Source organism: Topomyia yanbarensis, chromosome 1 (assembly GCF_030247195.1).
Source record: "Topomyia yanbarensis strain Yona2022 chromosome 1, ASM3024719v1, whole genome shotgun sequence".
NCBI lineage: Eukaryota > Metazoa > Arthropoda > Insecta > Diptera > Culicidae > Topomyia > Topomyia yanbarensis.
In genome coordinates, this window is record NC_080670.1 from 201,310,208 (window position 1) to 201,333,225 (window position 23,018).

The following is a 23,018-nucleotide window of genomic DNA, read 5'->3' on the forward strand; positions in this document are numbered from 1 at the left end:
TCGGCAATCATTTCAGCACGAGGAACAAATGTTTTATGGTCATATTTATTGCTTTACTTTTAGTCCATTAACTCATCAGTCAATTATACTGAGCTAAGAATAAGTACGTACTATTTGGAAACGGGGGGTGTTTGATCCGTGCATGATGTTAACATCGTTTAGGAACGCAGCATTTTTATTTTTTTTGTTTCGCGTCTTCATTGTAATATCGGAACGTTTACTCGAACGAGGTGGAAAATTTCAAGTTACGGGATCTCAATATGCTTATGATTATATCTATAAGCACCATTTGTAAATTCTGCAACGCTATTATTAGGAAGAGATATGACTAATTGTGACATAAATGGGAGGGGAGCACGTCATGTGCTTTGACGCAATCGGCCGTTTTGTATATAGGAAATTCCATAGAACATGAACACTTTTGCGAGTAGCTGCATATAAGTGCTACTACAAAATGAAGGAAAAACTAAAAGAATTTGATTCGTATTAGACCAAGGGGAAAAATAACGTGGTAATATGACAGAGGGTTAGTTAGTGTTGGGTAATCTTTGCGCGACATAATTTTTGAATGTTCCACAATACCATTTTTAAACTCATTGTTTAAGGTCCATTTTACATTGTCGACAACACTCCCGACTGTCCGGAGTTCAAGTTATTTTGATGAAACAATCTCAATAAACGATTGCCCAGAGCTTAAACGCCTAGAAGATTTACGTATCCTACATTCAATAAATTATTCAAACATGCACGAAAATATACGGTACGGTAAAGATGGTCGTGGCCCGCAATGGTGGCTCTCAGGCGAAAATCTCGCTCGGACTGGATCAAAAATGAGACAACAGACTATAAAATTAAAAAACGAAGTATTCTGTGGGTCCTTCTATGCATTGTTTTACGCTTTCACCGAGTAGTGAAAGCAGTACTTGCGACACAAGGCTCCAAGAAACGAAAATGTTGTACGCAACGATGTTTGTGTCATTGGTGGATTACTCGCCTTAGCATGTTTTGAAGAAATGGTACGTGATTGCTGATATGTGCATGCTCCTCCATGGTGCCTTGTAATTCTAAGAGCAGAATATCTCAATTCCGTTCTATTATAAATAAAACCAAATCCCTAAATACATTATTATCAGTTCGAATCAACTTAACGATTTATTTTAACAACGGGAATTGAATGTGGCTACTACTGCGATTGTTCTTTGTGAAACGAAAACAGGCTTTGTCATTGTTGTATTTAGTTAATAATTGACACAGCTGCAACTGGACCGGCGAAAACAAGATGATGAGATTTCCGTACGGCATCGTTCGTTTTAGACTCTGATTTGGCGCTTTATATTACAAAGATTTCTCTTGAGCGTGCATTTCCTCCACATGTTTATTAAGTTTTGTTTTCCTTGTAAAGCTCTGCTCGCAAATGTGACAGCTAAACCGAATCACGCCAGTGTGAACCCTCAGATGTTGCCGAAAATTCGAGAACGTAGTGGACGCTTTGTCACAGATCGTACATTTGTACGGTCGATCATTGTGAACGGTTACTCTATGCCTATCCAGCTCGTTAAAGGTGCGAAATTGTTTGTCACAATTAGGACATTCATGGAACGGTGTCTGCCGATGAACCCTACTGTGAACGTTAAGATTTCTTCGTTGGCTGAACGTTGCTCCGCATATGTCACATTTGAACGGGTTTGATGCAAGGTTTGAGTGAACTTTCATGTGAGCTGCCAGGCCATTAGAACCCCTAAACGAAGAACCGCAAACTTCACATTTGTATGGCCGTTCACCGGTATGAGACCGAATGTGATTGACGAGAAGAGAATTACTCCTGAACTCTTTGTTGCAAATATTACACCGATACAGATATTCCTCATTATGAGTTCTCTGATGCTGATTGAACTGCTCAAGGACAGAGAATCCCTTGCCACAAATGTCACATTTGAAAGGATGTTCAGCCATATGCACTCCACTGTGATACCGCAGCGAATAAAGCTTTTTGAAGGCCTTTCCACATATGTCACATTTGTGTGGGCGCTCGATGCTATGGGTTTTCACGTGACTCACAAGGGTGCTTCTTGTAGTAAATCCTTTGCCACAAACATCGCAGTTGAAGGTGCGACTCGCTGCATGTCTTAACGTATGAAGTCTGAGGATGCACTGGCTAGCAAAACTTTTTCCACATATGTCACATTCGAAAGGACGCTCGCCCGTATGGGTTCTCATGTGGTCCACAAACTTACACTTTGGACTGTATCCTTTGCCACAAACATCGCACTTGTATTTGTAATTTCCAGTGTGCGATTTCATATGCTTGGTCAAATAGGGTTTACAGGTAAAACCTTTGCCGCACGTTTCGCAGCGAAACGGTCGTTCCCCGGTATGCGTTCTTCTATGCCTTTCGAATAAGATCCTAAGCCTATAGATTTTACCGCAAATGTCGCACCGGTGAGACGGTTCTTCGGTGTGGATGGTTCGCATGTGCCGTTTCAGGAAACCTAGCTTAGCGAATTGTCGATCGCAAATGTCGCATTTAGGCTGTTCGACACCGGTACCATCAGGACCATCCAGCTCGTCGTCGGAGCAGTGGCTGGAACAAAAAGAGAACAGTTCGTCCGCTATTAGAACTTTTGGCTAAACGATTGTGCTGTAGTTGTGACGAATATCCTCGAGCATTGTCTTTGCTAGTGTTCGCTTTTTTAGACGGGATGGATGTCACGCCAAAGCAACTAAGAAGTGAGAATATCTGTGTTAGCTGAGCGCCCACGGTCCTCGTTCATGGAAGTTATCATTAGTTTTATGGGATATTTTCTGGATGAATCCCATTTCAAACCTATGTTGGTGGGGATAGCTTTTTAGGGTCTTTTAGGAAAAAACACCAACTTAGGATCATATGCTCAACAAAGGATTTGCTCGATTTCAACTTGGTTCGTCTGCTAGAGCCCAACTATCAATTTTCATATGAGAATGACAAAATCGGGGGCCGATAAAATCGGGTCTTTACTGTAGTTAGAATAGGTCATTAATAACTTTTTCCAGTATAATAATACTCCATCGATTAAATTGTTCACTTTTAGTAGAGACCGTTTCCTAGTGCCTAGTTGCCAAGTTGTTAGTAATTATTTCAATGATACATGATGTAGAAAATATTGAAAAATGTTTGAAAATTATAGTTTGATTACCAAGTTTCAAAAATATTTTCCTATTTTGTCCAATTTGTTGTTCTAACATGAGGTTTGCGAATTTAACATTTGAACGCTGATTTGATGGGCGCCTTACATTACAGAGGCTTATCTTGAGCGTGCACTTCCTTTACATGTTTATTGAGACTCGATTTCCTTGCAAAACTCCGCTCGCAAATGCGGCAATCTAGCCGAATCACGCCAGTGTGAACTTTCAGATGTTGCCGCAAGTTCGACATAGTAGTGCAGCCTTTGTCACAGATCGTACATCTGTACGGTCGATCATTGTGAATGGCTACTCTGTGCCTATCCAGCTCGCTAGAGGAGCGAAATTGTTTGTCACAATTAGGGCATTCATAGAACGGTGTCTGCCGATGAACCTTGCTGTGAGCACTAAGATTTCTTCGATAGCGGAACTTAGCTCCGCATATGTCACATTCGAACGGGTTTGAAGCTAGGTTTAAGTGACATCTCTTGTGTCCGGCAAGGTTAAACGCGGACTTAAACAAAGCACTGCAAATTTCACATTTGTATGGTTGTTCCTCAGTGTGACAACGCATGTGTGCGACCAAGAGAGAATTACTTCTGAAGTTGTTGTTGCAAACATTACACCGAAACAGACGTGCCTCATTATGTCCCTTCTGATGCTGATTGCGCAGCCCAAGGAAAGCAAATCCCTTGCCACAAAGGTTGCATTTGAAAGGATGTTCAGCCATATGCACTCCACTGTGATACCGCAGCCCATAGCTATGCTTGAAGGTTTTCCCACATATGTCACATTTATACGGGCGTTCGGTGCTGTGAGATTTCTCGTGATGCTCAAGGTTGAATTTTGTAATAAATCCTTTGCCACAAACATCGCAGTTGAACGTGCGATTTGCAACATGTCTTAACGTATGATTTCTCAGGATGCACTGGCTAGCAAAAGTTTTTCCACATATGTCACATTCGTACGGACGCTCGCTTGTATGAGATCTCACATGATCCGTTAATTTATTCTTTGAACTGTATCCTTTGCCACAAACATCGCACTTGTAGTTGTGATTTCCAGTATGCAATTTCATATGAATGTTCAAAGAGGGTTGGCATGTGAAACCTTTGTCACATATTTCACAGCGAAATGGCCGTTCGGCGGTATGAATTGTTCTGTGTCTAACGAGTAAGATCCTCTGCCTAAAGATTTCCCCACAAATGTAGCACCGGTGAGATGTGTTTTCGTTGTGGATGTTTCGTATGTGCCGCTTCAAGTTGCCTACTGTAGTGAATTGTCGATCGCAATTGTCACACTTGATGGGCTTTTCGAGACCGGTACCATCACGATCCGGCTCGTCCTCCGAGTGGCTGGAACAAAAAGAGAACAATTCGTCGACTATTAGAAATTTCGGTTGAACGACTTTGCTGCATTTGTGACGAATAGCCCTCGTACAGGTAATCCCTGGGCCCATAACCTGTTGATAATACTATAAGAAAACACGAAGTAATTCTGTAGGTAGTGATGAGATAACTTTATTTGGTTCTTGTCCGTCAAGTTCTATAATGCTAACATAGTTGATATTTCTGCCTATAGTAAACAACACATCCATGCGCGGCATCCATATGCTCAAATGCTCAAGTTACCCACTTGCAGTTTTTGTTACATGACACATTGTGTACATACAAAAAATATTTCGTTCGTGTATCAGAAATATTCTTTTTCAACATACATTACAGGGGTTTATCTTGAGCGTGCTTTTTCTTTACATGTACATTGAGGTCTGATTTCCTTGTAAAGCTCTGCTCGCAAATGTGACAGTTGAGTCGAATCACGCCAGTGTGAACCCTCAGATGTGACCGCAAGTTCCCCATGGCAGTGAAGGCTTTGTCACAGATCGTGCATTTGTACGGTCGCTCATTGTGAATGGTGACTCTATGCCTATCCAGCTCTCGAGTGGTGAGAAATTGTTTGTCACAAATAGGACATTCATGGAACGGTGTCTTCCGATGAACCTTACTGTGAACGGTAAGAGTACTTCGTTGGCCAAACTGTGCTCCGCATATGTCACATTTAAACGGGTTTGATGCTAGGTTTGAGTGAATTTTCATGTGCGCCACCAGTACATTCGAAGTCCTAAAAGAAGAACCGCAAACTTTACATTTGTATGGCCGTTCATCAGTATGAGACCGCATGTGTGTGACGAGGAAAGCCTTACTTCTGTACTCTTTGTTGCAAACATTACACCGATGCAGACGTTCGTCTGTGTGAATTTTTAGATGCTGATTGAACTGGGCCTGGACAGAGAATCCCTTGCCACAAATGTCACATTTGTAAGGTTGTTCAGCCATGTGCACTCCACTGTGATACCGCAACCCATAGGGATATTTGAAGGTTTTCCCACATACGTCACATTTATGCGGGCGCTCGATGCTATGGGATCTCTCGTGATCCACAAGAGTGTTTCTTGTAGTAAATCCTTTGCCACAAACATCGCAGTTGAACGGGCGATTTGCTAAATGTGTTAACGTATGCTTTCTCAGGAGGTTCTGACTGGCATAACTTTTTCCACATATGTCACATACATACGGGCGCTCGCCTGTATGGGATCTCATGTGGTCCATAAACGAACTCCTTGAACTGTATTCTTTGCCACAAACATCACACTTATAGCGGTGATGTCCAGTATGCGATCTCATATGAATAGTCAGATAGTGTTTGAATGTAAAACCTTTGCCGCACATCTCACAATGAAACGGCCGTTCGCCGGTATGCATTCTTCTGTGTCTTTCAAATAAGGTCCTCAGCCTATAGATTTTCCCGCATATGTCGCACCGGTGAGATGTACTTTCGGTGTGGATGATTCGCATGTGTCGTTTTAAGTAGCCTAGTTTAGCGAATTGTCGATCGCAAATGTCACATTTGATGGGCTTTTCGAGACCGGTACCAGCACGATCCAGCTGATCGTAGGAGGAGTGGCTGGAACAAAAAGAGAACAATTCATCCACTATTAGAATTCTTGGACTAAATGACTGTGCTGTAATTGTGACGAGTATCATCGGGCGTTGTTTTTGCTACTGTTCCCTTTTAGATGGATGGATGTCACAGCTGAGCGGACTCATTTATTTGTTTGGCTACATTGTAAATGCAGAATTATTTTTTTGTCTAGTCTAACGAATTACCTTTCAATACAGGGGCCCCTTTTCAAAATTTTTGCAAGAAAAATCGTGTAAGGTTTTGAACGCTCATATCTTTTGTTATACTGAATGGAATTAATCAATTTAGTGTTTTGAAACATTTTTCGAAAACGACTCGGAAAAAGTGAAAATTTTCAGCCCATCCCGGACAGAGCCGTCAATATGGTGCACCAACCGAACAATAAAATCTCGAAAAGTTTTAAATAAAGGGCGAACACGAAATTATTGCGACACATTGAACAGGGCATAACTTTTTTACCATTGGGTAAAAATCAACCAAATTTTGCACACTTTCTCATTGATTGGTATTGTTTACATACTGTCAAACTCGAAGTCGTGTTTTTCGATTCAACGAAAATGGAGGTGAACCAACGCGAGTCGAGAGAACAAATTCTTTCCAAACACCTAGAATTTCCTGACCTGTCGCACCGGCAGTGGGGAAAAATGTTGAACATTCACCATTCAACCGTCTCCAGAGCGTTGAAGCGGTTCCAGGAGCGGTTGACGTTGGACCACGGCAAAGGAGCTGGAAGAAAACCGGGACCGGAGAACAAAACGACGGAGGGAAAGATGAAGCGGATGATTAAAGCAAATCCCAACGTCTCAAGCCGTGATTTGGCGAAAAAGATCGGCATGTCGCAGAGCTACGTCCAGATTGCAAACAAGAGAGCTGGACTACATACATACAAGGTACAGAACTTCCCAAACCGCGATGAGCGGCAACAATCGATGGCTAAAACTCGGGCACGGAAGCTCTACGAGAAGATGCTGACAAAATATGGCTGCTGTGTGATGGACGACGAAACGTATATAAAAGCCGATTTTAAGCAAATTCCTGGGTTGGAGTTTTTCACCGGCAAGAACAAGTTCTATGTGGACGACAAATTTAAGAAGAAAATGTCGAAGTTTGCCTCCAAATGTCTCATTTGGCAGGCCATCTGCTCTTGCGGACTGAGGAGTGAGCCTTTCGTGACAAAGGGCACAGTAAACGGCGAGATCTACAAATCTGAGTGCCTCGAGAAGCGCCTTTTTCCGTTCTTGCAGCAGCACGACGAAGCACCGCTATTTTGGCCAGATTTGACATCATGCCACTATTCTAAAAGTGTCCTGGAGTGGTATGACGCCAATTCTGTCCATTTTGTTCCAAAGGACATGAATTCGCCAAACTGTCCGGAGTTGCGCCCGGTGGAGCAGTACTGGGCAATGATGAAACGAGAACTTCGGAAGAGCAAGAAGACAGTCAAAGACGAGAAGGACATGTTAAGAAAATGGAAAAAATGAGAAACTGGTACCGGATGACACTGTAAAGACTTTGATGGAGGGCATCAAGCGAAAATGCGTTCAATTTTACACTCAAGGCTCCATCGATTAACTTTTCTTTTGATTTTTGAAGTAAATATATGTATAAAACTACCCTAAAATTTTGGTTTGATTTTAAACATTATAAGAAAATTGGCATGACATTTTCGGTGTCGCAATAATTTCGTGTTCGCCCTTTATAGGTCCGCACAGATTTCTTGCCTATTATCATTCGTATTTGGCTGCTTGAAGCAAACAGAGGGCTGTACAATACCGAGAAAAAAATATTTGTGAGCTGTACACGCTTGGTTTGCGTTATTAGGTGCTACTCTCAGAGGCACCATTTTCATTTTCTTTGGATTGAAGGTAGGCATAGACACGAAAAACCGATTTTAAATCATCTGACCGAAGCTCGTTTGTGATTGCTTCCCGCTAATTTCATGCAGCGAGTTGCATATCTTGATTTCAGTCGGTTTCAGTAAGTTCACTTGTCAGATGTGCGCAGCCTGAATGTAAACACCGGGAGCGAAGGTGATCATTCGGATTCATCTCCGTGAATTAATTTGTGCAACTCCGTGCTAGTAACCAGGACCAATTCTAACAAAAATCTCCCGTCCAGTGAAAATTTTCTTTGACCAACAAATTAGCCCTTATGAGCGCTATCAAACGATTTATTTCCAACGGGTGAAAATTAGCATGCATACACGGAAAACTCGATTTTAAATCTTCTGGCTGAAGCTCATTCCTTATTGGTTCCCGCTAATTGCGTGCACCGAGCTGCAAATCATGAAGTTTTAGATCGAAGCTCCTCCTTTTTTATCAATCGAAGCAAAACGGATTTCATTCGATGGCCTGCCCATTTGGCTTCGAAGGCAAACTCAACCGATCACAAACACATTATTGGTAAGGAAGGGGCAGTGTGCGAGGGCCACGACTGTTGATTTTCTTTCCTTTCGATGGCCAGCCCCTTTGGCTTCGAACGTAAACTGAACCGAGTAAAAAATCGGGGGTCAGGCATTGTAATTCTCTCTCACTCACGTGAGAAGAAGCTTATCCGATGTCCGACTTTTCCAAGATAAGATGAGTCGCAAAATTCTCCGTCTCCACAATAGCGTGAGAATGATTTTCCGGATAAAATTTATTTGACTTTTTCCTTCTCACCGGAGAAGGTGATAAAATTTTAATTTCGTGGAAATCAATCGAAACTTCAAAAAATACACTTAATTATAAAGAAAAGCGGTAAAGAAGTATGATGGACTTGTTTTTTCGTGTTTTGGAATAACGACAGCAAAGCAGCGAACGCAAAATGGATACCGTGATAAACTCATTCACTCATTCTCCGGCTGTTTTATTTATCCGGAGAAATCACAAGTTGTATTTATCCGGAGAAGTTGTGTGAGTGCCAATAGCTTTTCGTGTGAAAATGTGAGTTCTTATTGTCGCAGTAGCAAACTATCCAGGCGCATTTACTCATATGAGCGATAAATGCAATGCCTGCCGGGGGTCGTGTGTGTGTCGATGCGATTTTTTTAAATCGATTTTTTGCATTCGATCTTTTTGGTTCGATATTTGACAACACCGATCGCTCTGCATATGTTTACTGAGTAGACCAGCCCGCGCGATGTAGTATATACAGGTATGGCGAAGATGGCACGTTGGTGTTCGTAAGATAAATCTTACATGAGTGGTGTGAGTGATCACAGAATAAATCGACTTGCTTTCGTCATACCGTTCATTCCGCCCCATTGAATCGTATGAACGCTATGACGTCGACCCGTTGTGCTTCTGGATTGTTTACATATTTTTGGTTGCCAACACTAGCAAACCGTGTGTTCTGCCACACCTATATATACCTCATTACAGCCTGCGTACTTTTGCAGGATGAATCAGCAGAATAGACTTCTGCGTGGCTTCGGCAACCGTGTAGATCGTAATTATGGTTGTCAGATACTACTTTCTGCGCAGTTTTGTTGAGACTCGAAAGTATTTAACTAGATCGAGAGAAAAGGTTCTTCTCAAGTCGCAGGCATCCAAGGGGACAATGGAGAGAATTTGCGTCCTTGAAATTGCTTAGGGATTCAATCATTTTTCAGGGCGAAATAGCGTTGTGAGCCTATTTTCGCTCTATTTCTATTATCATCCGTTCAATTTGAAGCTGTGCATTAGAGGAGCGTCTACCAGTTATGGTGCAATATTGAACGATAGCATTCGATTCGAGTTTTCGTTGCGCTCAAATAAATACTTTTCACCATCCACAGGCCATTTTCATTATTATATTAATTCTTAGAAAGGCACCAAAGAGTCTGATGCCAACTTCTACGCATACTATCGATTGAAGACATCGTAAGAAATTAAATTACCAAAGCTTAAGTTTGACAGATACCCGCGGGACTCACGTAGGAATATTATTCGGTGTATAATAACTATCTTTTATCTCTTTCAAACAAATCTACCCTATGCTGCCCTACATCGTCGTTAGGCGGGGTTAAGGAGAATCAATAAGAAATGTATAATACACGATTTTATGTTGTCACCTCCACTAAAATCTTTTTGAAACATACATACAAATACAGAGTCAACAACAATTTCAACAAGCATGAAATCTTTATATAAAATGATCGAATGTTGAAAATTTAAGCGTTTAGGGCTAGGTAATGTCCGGAACATATCCGGGGTATTGCAGTAGGACATTTATTTTGTGTGTAAGTTTTCTGTATAACCATAAAAAATGCTTGACAATGACATGCTACTTTTACTAGTAATTCGCAAAATTTAAATTTCGAATAACTGAACTAGTCAGCTTTTTGCGGGCAGAAATTTAAGTGAAGCAAACTATGTGAAAATTTAGAGATTTGAAAGAGATACAAGCAGAATTTTAATAATATGATTCTCCAACGCATAGTCCTACGTCAACACTGCTGTTATGTCCCGAACATTACCCACCCCTATTTTTTCGTTATGCGTAATTTATCTCCGTACGCTAGCAAAAATCTGCCGTTGGTTGTTTCGAGAAAATGAATGAATGTCTTAACCTCGATCTTATTTCTGATCCATTACAAACTACGGTTAGAGGTACACGCATCGATCTCGTGTTGGACAGTAACGTCAATGTAGAAATCTGAAAGTATATTTCGTACTTTTCATATCACAGATCAACACTATGTTTGATTTATCCAGTGGTTTAGTTTGAATTCTACAATGTGCAACACACCATAAAATTATAGCCGGATGATGATCTACAGCTACACCAATCATATCCGAATCGCTATCATGAAGCAACAGATCAGCTTAAACGTAGAAGACAGAAGTCAGCGGCATCCAACAAGCTTCGAATCCATGCCTTCACCTATCAACGCCGACGCCAACAACAAAGGTTCTTTTCAGAACCACCATAATTATTATAAAGAATAATTTGAAACATTCTTACACATTTATTTCATTGAATAACATTCGATTTGAATTACACGTCAAACGTGTAGCCACGACACTCCGGTTATGTCCTAGACATTACCCACCCATCTTATTGACGTGGTTTAATTTTTCATTTTATTCATTTAATTCGTTCTGTTCTGCTCATTTTCTTCTTTCTTATCAATTCTATTCGTTTTGTTTACTTGGGTCGATGGTTTTATTCATTGTCTTAATTTTTTTCTATTTCATTCATTTTATTCATTTGATTAATAGATAATTGATTATTCATTTGATTAATTGTGTCAAGGGATTCATTTGATTTATTTGATTCCTTTGATTTCGTTGATTCATTTGATTCGCTTTATCCATCTTATTCATTTTATGTTTAGTCATTCTTTTTATTTATTTCATTAAAATTGTTAGCTTGAATCAATTTAATTTATTCTATTAATTCCAAAACTATTTCTAAATATTAACTAATTCTTCTTTAAATGAGCTAATTTGATACGATTTATTTATTTTATTAATTTTATTTTTATGAATCATTCTACTAATTTTAATTGATAACTTTTTTTTTTTTCATATTTTTGCTTTATAAATTTTTTAATTTCATTTTTGTTATTGATTTACCATGATTTATTCCGTATATTCGTAGTTTTATTCGAACAGGATGACTCATCCCATTTCTAGTTGGTTGCCTACTTTGCATTAATTCTGAAAACGCATGAATAATCCGACAGTGATGTCAGAAGGATTAAGGCGGTTTTTGCATAAAAAAAACACTAACTACGGTAGGCCGTATTCAGTTTTTTTTCCAATTTGTATAGCCAGTAAAAAAATAAACACAAACAAGAAGGGGAATCGAGACAAAACGAACATGATAAGCGTACTTTACGGTCATTTGAAATACCTGCAATCGATTCCCCAGGCATTTTTACACAAGCAGTAGGCATTTTTAATAGCTTTCGTTAGGAGTGACTATGCTAAGAAGCTTAATGTCACTCCTTTGATCCTTTGGGATGGGACAGAGGTATTTCCACCTTGCCCTGGCTGTTAGGTCTAGGATAAAGCGCCTTTTTATTCGCTCTAAGAATATCTCAATTGTGTTCTATAAAAAACAAACTGAAACCCAAAAATTACAGTAACATTTCGACTGTATATGCAGCTATAAATGAAACACCGAAGACAACTACTCTTTGAAAAGAATCGAACATTTTAGACCCTGCTTCGGACACCGTACATTACAGAGATTTATCTCCAGCATGCTTTCCTTTTACATGTCTATTGAGGCCTGATTTCTTTGCAAAGGTCCGCTCGCAAATGTGACATTGGTGCCGGGTCGCACCAGTATGACGTTTTTCATGTTGCCGCCACGTCCACATGGCCGTGAAAACCTTGTCACAGATCGTACATTTGTACGGTCGATCATTGTGAGTGGTTACTCTATGCCTATCCAGCTCTCGAGTGGTGGGAAATTGTTTGTCACAACTCGGGCATTCATGGAGCGGTGTCTGCCGATGTACCTTACTGTGAACGTTAAGATTTCTTCGATGGCAGAACTTTGCTCCGCATACGTCACATTCGAACGGGTTTGATGCTAGGTTTGAGTGAATTTTCATGTGTCCTGCCAGTACATTGGAAGTCTTGAACGAAGAATCGCAAACTTCACAACTGTACGGCCGTTCATCACTGTGACGGGTCATGTGATTGGCGAGGACAGCCTTACTTTTGAACTCTTTATTGCAAACATTACACCGATACGGACGTGCCTCATTATGAATCCTCTGGTGGTAATTGAACTGCTCAGGGACAGAGAATCGTTTGCCACAAATGTCACATTTGAAAGGATGTTCAGCCATATGCACTCCACTGTGATACCGCAGCCCATAGATATATTTGAAGGTTTTCCCACATATGTCACATTTGTGTGGGCGTTCGACGCTATGGGATTTCTCGTGATTCACACGAGTTTTTCTTGTAGTAAATCCTTTGCCACAAACATCGCAGTTGAACGGGAGATTTGCTAAATGTGTTATCGTATGCTTTCTCAGGAGGTTCTGGCTGGCATAACTTTTTCCACATATGTCACATACGTACGGGCGTTCGCCTGTATGGGATCTCACGTGGTCCGCTAATGCATACTTTGAACTGTATCCTTTGCCACAAACATCGCACTTGTAGCTGTGATTTCCGGTATGCAATCTCATATGAATGGTCAGATAGGTTTTGTTTGCAAAACCTTTGCCGCACATCTCGCAGGAAAATGGTCGTTCGCCGGTATGCGTTCTTCTATGATTTCCAAGTACGTTACTCCGACTAAAGGTTTTCCCGCAAATGTCACACTGATGAACTTTTTTCTCTGTATGGATGTTTCGTATGTGCCGTGTCAGGTTTCCTAGTTTAGCGAATCGTCGATCGCAAATGTCGCATTTGGTGGGTTTTTTGAGACCGGTACCATCACGATCCGGCTCGTCGGCGGAGTGGCTGGAACAAAAAGAGAAACAGTTCGGCCACTATTAGAACTTTCGGCTAAACAAAGTTGCTGTAAATATGACGAACAACCTCGAGCGTTGTTTTTGCTATTGCAACACAATCAATTGAAGATGCCCACGGTCCACGTCCTTGGAAGTTATCATTAGTTTTATGGGATATTTCCTGGATGAATACTATTTCAAACCTATGCTGATTGGGGTAGTTTTTTAGGGTATTTTGGGAAAAAGAACACCAGCCAATTTTTAGGATCATATCACGATGTTTCCGTTTGCTCGGGTATGTTGTTTTCTTCAAAAATTGCCTACGCAATCTTTCACGCTCAAAAATACAATTTTTTACGTAAAATCATAATAAGCAGTGGAAAGTATTAAGGTTCGACTACATTAGACAGTTTTTTCGCACAGTATTGATCTTTTTGGCTGCGACTGCAAATCTGATCTGCAGATAGCAGTGTTACCAGAAATACCGATTTTTATACTCAATGACAAGATATTATTTTAATTACAGTCAATATCAACAGATACATACAGTACGGTCCCAGTGGTAGTTTCCTAATAGATTTAAAAATTAGAATGCATTCTGCAACGTGAAATTGCGTCGACTCATTTTTCCTCACTCGTGTGTGAAGGACCGTTCGGTAGCGGCCAGTGATGCCAGTTTTGCACCGAAGTTCATCCAAAATTGCACAAAAAAATTAAATTTGTTTGAATTATTTTTTGTTCGTTATAATTTAAAACTAAACAATTTTTTATCAAAATACTGTGATCTCTGATGTTTAGGACGCTGTTATGCCAATGGACTGCTGGAGGTGTGCACCGAATCCGACGGCGTGGAAAATTTAGTACACTTTCCCCCCTTACGAGCGGGTGATCGATAGTCGACACTGCGTTTTGTTGTGCACAGAATTAGTCTGGTGTGTGTGAGAGAGTGGAAGGTGTGAGTTTTAGCGTTCGAGTCCAGGGGTGCATATTTGTCTGTTGGCGTGGATAGTGTGATCGCGAAGGGCTCGAGCGTTTGTATGTTAACGTGTTTGTCGCTTGCGCCAGCGTGTGTGTTACTTCGCGTGCATAAATTCGATGTTATAATCGTATGTATTCTTAAATAATTTCACGCGGATCGCAAGTCTGATGCTTAATTTTTATTGCTAGATGCTAGAAGAATCAGTTTCCCCATATCACTAGAGTTTTCGGCCGTGGAACGTTTTGTCTAGTGAGCATGAGCGTCATTGTTTGATTGGTCCAACTGAAGGTATGATTCTAGGCTTCTATAACCGAGAGTAGACTTCCGGACGTAACAGACTTCTGATTAAGGCCAGTTTTGTGTTATCGCGAAGGAAACGAGCGTTTGTACGTTTGAAATGGGAGAGATTGTGAGTGTATATGAGAGAATATGAGATGCGGTATGCCCACCCCAGGTTTTGAAGAGATGAAAAGTGATTGCTGATGTGGGGCATGCCCCACCATGGCGCTTTCAAACTATACGAGGGGAGGAATATCTTAATTGCATTCTAATTAACATAAAATGAAACTCATTAATAGTTGATTACCAATTCGAAGGATTTAAACGATTTATTTTGAAAACTGAAATTGAATGTGACTACTACTGCTCTTTGTGAAGCGGAAACAGACTGTCTTTGCTGCCTTTAATTAGTAATGGATGCAGATGCAACGGGAACGGCGGAACAAGATGATATTTCTACACGGCATCGTTCGTTGTATAGAAATTAACATTTTACACTATGATTTGGCAATCTCTTTACACTATACGAGGTTTATCTTGGGCGTGCATTGCCTTTACATGTTTATTAAGGTTTGACTTCTTAGCAAAGCCCTGCTCGCAAATGTGACATTTAAGATCAATCACGTCAGTGTGACCTTTCAGATGTTTCCGCAAGCTCGACATGGTAGTGTAGCCTTTGTCACAGATCGTACATTTGAACGGTCGCTCATTGTGAATGGTTACTCTATGCCTATCCAGCTCTAAAAGGGTGACAAATTGTTTGTCACAATTAGGGCACTCATAGAACGATGTCTGCCGATGAACCTTACTGTGAATGTTAAGATTTCTTCGATGACGGAACTTTGCACCGCAGATGTTACATTCGAACGGGTTTGATGCTAGGTTTGAATGAATTTTCATGTGCCCTGCTAGGACATAAGCAGTCTTAAAGGAAGAACCGCAAACATCACATTTGTGTGGCCGTTCATCAGTGTGACTGCTCATGTGTGTGACGAGGAGAGAATTAAGTCTGAACTCTTTGTTGCAAACATTGCACCGATGCAGACGTGCGTCATTATGAGTTTTCAGATGCTGATTGAATTGTCCATGAAAAGCAAATCCCTTGTTACAAATGTCACATTTGAAAGGATGTTCAGCCATATGCACTCCACTGTGATACCGCAGCGAATAGCCATTTTTGTAACTTCTCCCACATATGTCACATGTGTGTGGGCGCTCGATGCTATGGGATTTCTCGTGATGCACAAGAACCTCTTTTGAAGTAAATCCTTTGCCACATACATCGCAGTCGAACGTGCGATTTGCTAAATGTCTTAACATGTGAAATCTCAAGAGGCTCTGGCTAGAAAAACTTTTTTCACATATGTCACATTTGAACGGGCGCTCGCCTGTATGGGATCTCACGTGATCCGTAAACTTATACTTGGAACTGTATCCTCTGCCACAAACATCGCACTTGTAGTTATGATTTCCAGTATGTAATCTCATATGACTATTCAGATAGGTTTTGCACGCAAAACCTTTGCCACACATTTCGCAACGAAAGGGCCGTTCGCCGGTATGCATTCTTCTATGTCTTTCGAGATCGTCCTTCCGCACAATGATTTTTCCGCATATGTCGCATGAGCGCTGAGAAGCATTTTCGGTGTGGGTTCGCATGTGCCGTCTGAGATTGCTCCGATTAGCCAATTTACGACCGCAAATGTTGCATTTGTTGAGCTTTTCGAGACCGGTGCCATCACGATCCGGCTCGTCCTCGGAATGTCTGGAACAAAAAGAGAACAATTCGATGGCTATTAGAACTTTCGGCGAAACGACTTTGCTGCAATTGTGACGAATATCCTGCAGCAAGATTTTTTTTATCGGGAGTTAGTTTGCTTTAAAAAATGCCAGTTAGTCCTGTCACTAAGTTATTAACGGATGCTGATAAGACTAAGTCGAAGCGAAGATTCCTTAGTTGGTTTGACCGATTTTCCTTTACGTTTATTTGTATCGAACGAAATGATTCAAATGATTGGAGAATTTTCTCCAGCATGCTTTGCGACCACGGACTGCTGTTACGACGTTATCGCCTTAATCGAAACGTAGCTCGACAAACTGTACTCTGTCTCGCCAGGTGTTTGGTTCAACATTCGATGTCTACCGACCGTTGTGACCGCAATGCCCTCAACAAGCCACAAGACATCAGGTGGTGGTGGTGTACTTATCGCCGTTCGAATTGGTATCAAAAGCCCTTCGAGTGATCAACGATGAGCTTTGGGAGAGCTCCGAGCAAGCTTGGATATCAGTGAAACTTACCGATCGCAATCTGTTCTTGTGTGTCGTGTATTTTCCGCCTGATAGAATTCGTGATTCGATCGCTGACCTGACATTGTTATACTGGGCGACTTGAACTTACCTGGCTTGACGTGGTGCCAGGCAAGTAATAGGATATCTCCGATAGCTATATCTTGGAGAACTACAGCAGCGCAAATCAATCACGATATCGCACAATAGCAAAGCTAGACAAACTGGGTATTCATGGACAACTCCTGCGCTGGTTTCGTTTCTACCTCGATGAAAGGCAACTCCAAATCAGTATTAAGGACTGTCTATCTGCACCATACTTCGCTACATCCGGCATCCCACAAGGAAGCCATCTCGGTTCAGTGATATTCCCACTCTATTTTAATGGCGAGAGTTCCGAACGAAAAAAATTCGCAAGCTATAAGGATGACTGGAAAGAGATTGCATTGCAATCAACTGATATGAGGAATCGTTGGGAGTGACTTTGCTAAGAAGGTTATTGTCACTTCTTTGGGTTGGGACAGAGGTATTTACACCTTGGCCTGACTGTTAAGCCTAGGATAAAGCGCCTTTATTCGCTCTAAGAATATCTCAATTGCGTTCTTTAAAAAACAAAATGAAACTCAACAATGAGAGTAATAATTTTTATCATCGTGAAAATTTGTTTTAGAGTCTGCTTCGGACACTTTACATTACAGAGATTTATCCCCAGCATGCTTTACTTTTACATGTGTAGTAAGAGATGATTTCTTCGCAAAGGTCCGCTCGCAAATGTGACATTTGTGCCGGGTCGCGCCAGTATGACGTTTTTCATGCTGCCGCCAGCTCCACCTGGCAGTGAAGGCCTTGTCACAGATCGTACATTTGTACGGTCGATCATTGTGAATGGCGACTCTATGCCTATCCAGCTCTCGAGTGGTGCGAAATTGTTTATCGCAATTAGGGCATTCATGGAACGGTGTCTGCCGATGAACCTTACTGTGAATGTTAAGAGTTCTTTGTAGGCGGTACTTTGCTCCGCATATGTCACATTCGAACGAGTTGAATGATACGTTTGAGTGAATTTTCATGTGAGATGCCAGGACATCAGGCGTCTTGAAAGAAGAACCGCAAACTTCACATTTGTGTGGCCGTTCATCACTGTGACGGCTCATGTGATTGACGAGGGAAGCCATACTTTTGAACTCTTTATTGCAAACTTTACACTGATACAGACATGCCTCATTATGAATCCTCTGGTGTTGATTGAACTGCTCAGGGATAGAGAATCGTTTGCCACAAATGTCACATTTGAAAGGTTGTTCAGCCATGTGCACTCCACTGTGATACCGCAACCCACTGATATATTTGAAGGTTTTCCCACATATGTCACATTTGTGTGGGCGCTCGCTGCTATGGGTTTTCCCGTGACTCATAAGAGTGTTTCTTGTAGCAAATCCTTTGCCACAAACATCGCAGTTGTACGTGCGATTTGCTACATGTCTTAACGTATGAAGTCTTAGAAGGGTCTGGATGAAATAACTTTTTCCACATATGTCACATACATACGGGCGCTCGCCTGTATGAGTTCGCACGTGCTCCATAAACTTATTCCTTGTACTGTATCCTTTGCCACAAACATCGCACTTGTGTTTGTGATTTCCAGTATGCAATCTCATATGAATGGTCAGATAGCCTTTGCTGGCAAAATCTTTGCCGCACATCTCGCAATGAAACGGTCGTTCGCCGGTATGCATTCTTCTATGACTTTCGAGTGTGTAACTCCATTTTAAGGTTTTCCCGCAAATGTCGCACCGGTGAGATGTTTTCTTCTCGGTGCGGGTGGTTCGCATGTGCCGTTTGATGGGCTTTTCGAGACCGGCGCCATCACGATCTGGCTCATTGTCGGCGGAGTGGCTGGAACAAAAAGAAAACAATTCGTCCACTATTAGAACTTTCAGCTGAACAATTTTGTTGTAATTATGTAGAATACTCTCTGCAGACAACAGTGTTACCAGGTGTACCGATTTTTATACTCAATGACAAGATATTATTTTAATTACAGTCAATATCAACGGACACAGTACGGTCCCTGGAACGTGGAAGTCAAACTTGCGTCGCATCATTTTTTCCTCATACGTGTGTAAAGGACCGTTCGGTAGCGGCAGTGGTGCCAGTTTTGCACCGAAGTTAATTTTATCCATAATTTTGCAAAAAAAAAATTTTTTTTTGCTTGTGTTTTGTTTGTTTTTATTTAAAACTGAACAATTTTTTATTTTATATTATACACCAGTGTGAAATGGCATCTGCTGAAGACTTCAGCAGGATTTCCTGTGATGATGACCTAGAAACAAGACAACAAGATAGTGGTCAAAAATTTAGCGAAAGCAAGCGGGAACATTCGACATCAATGTAACTTGCGACATCGTAGGTTTGCAAAACCTTTCGACGGCGGTCAAATGGTTTACTATCGAAGAAACATGAAACTGTCGAATGCACTCGAGTCTTACAGTGGTAAATTTGGACCACAATACTTAGCGGAAAAAAAATTCTCCAAAATGAGGGCAGCCTCATACGAGCTGGTGGACCCCGAACCTCGCAGTTTGGCCAGCAAATCTCAAACCAGCGGTATGCTTTATATGGATGACCTATTTGGGAGTTTTCCAAAAGATGTAAACAATTTTTGATTGTCGCCTTCTTCGTACCACGGACCCCTTCGAAATCGGCCGGGGTCGTTGCGGACCCCCACACCCACAAAAAGTTACTGCGGAACGGGAGGGTCTTGTGGATGCACCTTGCTACTGTGCGTGTTGAGAGTCCTTTTTCTTCACGCTAATGCATTAGCTGCGCTGTCCACAACTTGGAACTCAACCCATTTGGCTTCGCTTGCGTTATTGTCTTGATCGGTACAGCGGACAAGATGTTCGTAGTTCTTATATGTTTCTTGCTCTAACAAGCCGCTGCTGTAAATCCGAGTTCATCGGCTTTATTGTGCTGGACCAATCGTTATTTCGCTGTCGGTACAGGAAGTTAGTTTCGATAGTTTCAATACTTATACTTGATGGGCAACAATTCACTTCGTTGAATCTACGCCGAGTGAAGAATTCTCCTCCACTGGACCCGGTCCTGGGCCAATCTCTTCCAGTCACCCTGGACATTGAGTGCTTTTAGGTCCTCTTCCACTGTAAACAGCCATCGTGTACGCGGCCTGCCACGGAGTAGTCGTCGGCCTCTTCCCGGTTCTCTACTGAATATTATCTTCGCCTGTCGTTCTTCCGGCATTCGTGCCACATGATCAGCCCACCGCAGCCTGCCGTTTTTTATTAGCTTGACAATATCCACTCCTGTATATACTTGGTATAACTCGTAATTCTTTACAGGATACTCAACGCATTTGGACAATCCTTTTCTCTGCGTGAAGAAAGATTCCAATTTTTTTTATTTTGTCATTTGCCATTCACTGATAAAACTGTTGTCCAAGCGACAGCAGCAACACAGACAAATTTTGCTCGCATATAGCCTCTAATTCAGACTTTTTGCACGCCAAGTTAAGTTATAAATGATTAAATCAACTATCATCAACGTAATGGCAAACGGAAGTAATAGTGGTGGATATTTTCAAGCATTGGAAGCTATCGAAGTTCACACAGAATTATCTGGTTTGGCAGGCTTGCTGCACCTGTGGTTTGAAAAGCGTCACTTTCGTTGCGATCGAGCCCGTCAACAAGCAAAATTACCTTTTCTGGAAGCAACACCATCGTTCCATGCTATTTTGACCGGATTTTAAATTCTGCCATTACTGTAGATGTAGCGATATGACGCCTTAAAGGTCATGTGACCAAGGACAAGAACCCTCCCAACACACTTTTTCAAGCGGAGCCTGAAAAAGACCCAAAACTGTATAAGTAAACTGGTGCTCTGGCGAACAAAGTGGACGAGGTGACTGAGCAGAATTTGATGGCAAAAGTTAAAAGGTAACTTGAGTGGTCAGCATGACCGCCCCTTAACCCAGTGGGTCTGGGTTCAATCCCAGCCTAGGTCGTTTTGATTTTCTGAGGTGAAAACTCAGTGTCACGTCCCTGTGTTGATGAACCAATATATGGTTGTGGAGTCATCTCTCTGGCGTCGGTGATAGACACTTAGTGCGGACAGAAAGCGACGAAACTTAAACAAAAAAAAAATTACCGTAACACCCTTTGAAAAGAATTGAATGGAATTAACGGCAGCTCGAAAAATCTACAATGATGGAGGGGGCTCTGATTCTGAGCCCCCCGGGCCCATAATTTCTCTCTACAGCTCTGGACACGGGTTTATGAAATAGGTAATTTGGGATCCATATCGGTAGTTTATTTTGAATTATGGTCACTACGCTCCAATTATTAAATGTTAAATAGATGTGTTCTTTTAGTCCTTTTAGTTACGCACTGTTTTTCGCTTTTACCGAGTATTTCAAACAGCGCATGCGATATAGGGTTCCAAGAAGCGAAAATGATGTACGCAGCGATGTTTGTGTCATGCCATAGCGCCTTCTAACACTAAGGGCATTTCCGTTGCATTGAAAATAATAACAAAACCGCTTTATTGTCAAATTCCAATCAACATAACGATTTATTTTGGCAACGAAAATTGAATGGTCGCTTTACATTACACAGGGTTTAATTTGAGCGTGCATTTCCTTCACATGTCTATTAAGCAACGTTTTCTTAGCAAAGCTCTGCTCGCAAATGGTGCATTTAAGCCGAATCACGTCAGTGTGAGCTTTCAGATGTTTCCGCAAGCCCGACCTGGTAGTGAAGCCTTTGTCACAGATCGTACATTTGTACGGTCGATCATTGTGAGCGGTAGCTCTATGCCTATCCAGCTCTCTAGAGGTGGGAAATTGTTGGTCACAATTAGGACATTCATGGAACGGTGTCTGCCGATGAACCTTACTGTGAACGCTAAGAGTTCTCCGATATCTGAACTTTGCTCCGCATATATCACATTCGAACGGGTTTGATGCTAGGTTTGAGTGAATTTTCATGTGGCCTACCAGGACATTAGAAGTCTTAAACGAAGAACCGCAAACTTCACATTTGTATGGCCGTTCACCTGTATGAATCCGCATGTGTGTAACGAGGACAGAATTACTTCTGAGCTCTTTGTTGCAAACATTACATCGATAAAGCCGTGCCTCATTATGGATCCTCTGATGTTGATTGAACTGCCCAAGGACAGCGAATCGCTTGCCACAAACGTTACATTTGAAAGGATGTTCAGCCATATGCACTCCACTATGATACCGCAGTGAATAGTCATTTTTGAAACATTTCCCACATATGTCACATTTGTGTGGGCGCTCGATGCTATGAGATTTCTGGTGTTGCGCAAGGTTGTCTTTTGCAGTAAATAGTTTGCCACATACATCGCAGTCGAACGAACGATTTGCTAAATGTCTTAAGGTGTGCAATCTCAGGAGGCTCTGGCTAGAAAAACTTTTTTCACATATGTCACACTTGTACGGACGCTCGCCTGTATGGGATCTCACGTGGTCCGTAAACTTATACTTGCAACTATATCCTCTTCCACAAACGTCGCACTTGTGTCTGTGATTTCCAGTATGCAATCTCATATGCCTATTCAGATAGGTTTTGCATGCGAAAACTTTGCCACACATCTCGCAACAAAACGGCCGTTCGCCGGTATGCATTCTTCTATGTCTTTCGAGATCGTGCTTTTGCACAATGATTTTCCCGCATATGTCGCATGAGACCGGAGAAGCATTTTTGGAATGGGTTCGCATGTGCCGTCTGCAATTGCTCCGATTAGCGAATTGTCGACCGCAAATTTCGCATTTGAGCTTATCGAGGCCAGTGCCATCACGATCCGGCTCGTCCTCGGAATGTCTGCAACAAAAAAAAGAACAATTCGATGACTATTAGAACTTTCGGCGAAACGACTTTGCTGTAATTGTGACGAATATCCTGCAGC

General features: G+C 41.6%; 4 protein-coding genes across 19 annotated transcripts in view; all 4 read right to left on the bottom strand.

Annotated features, from left to right (window-relative positions):
- The window catches only part of LOC131688075 (zinc finger protein 624-like), a 170,005-nt gene that overhangs the window by 98,479 nt on the left and 48,508 nt on the right, over positions 1-23,018 (bottom strand). The gene's annotated exons all lie outside the window — the stretch shown is intronic.
- Positions 1-23,018, bottom strand: part of LOC131687880 (zinc finger protein 664-like) — a 151,574-nt gene that overhangs the window by 78,075 nt on the left and 50,481 nt on the right. Inside the window, exon 3 of one of the 15 annotated variants that reach the window (XM_058971974.1) lies at positions 13,149-13,535. The exons of 10 other annotated variants lie outside the window; for them this stretch is intronic. In XM_058971974.1, the coding sequence (XP_058827957.1) occupies positions 13,149-13,535 (387 nt within the window). Of the gene's footprint in view, positions 1-1,142; positions 2,582-3,173; positions 4,515-12,217; positions 13,536-17,728; positions 18,966-23,018 lie in introns of those variants that run through there. 4 more of the 15 variants (XM_058971991.1, XM_058972015.1, XM_058972005.1 and 1 more) reach the window with 4 other exon arrangements.
- The window catches only part of LOC131687977 (zinc finger protein OZF-like), a 220,908-nt gene that overhangs the window by 38,319 nt on the left and 159,571 nt on the right, over positions 1-23,018 (bottom strand). The window lies entirely within an intron of this gene.
- On the bottom strand, positions 4,543-6,639 carry LOC131688092 (zinc finger protein 501-like). Its single transcript, XM_058972247.1, has one exon. The coding sequence runs from the start codon at positions 6,201-6,203 to the stop codon at positions 4,878-4,880; it is 1,326 nt and encodes a 441-aa protein (XP_058828230.1). The 5' UTR covers positions 6,204-6,639; the 3' UTR covers positions 4,543-4,877.

What these genes read in the sequence shown, in the direction of transcription:
- LOC131688092 (XM_058972247.1), bottom strand. Translation starts at nt 6,203, where the DNA reads ATGATACTCGTCACAATTACAGCACAGTCATTTAGTCCAAGAATTCTA.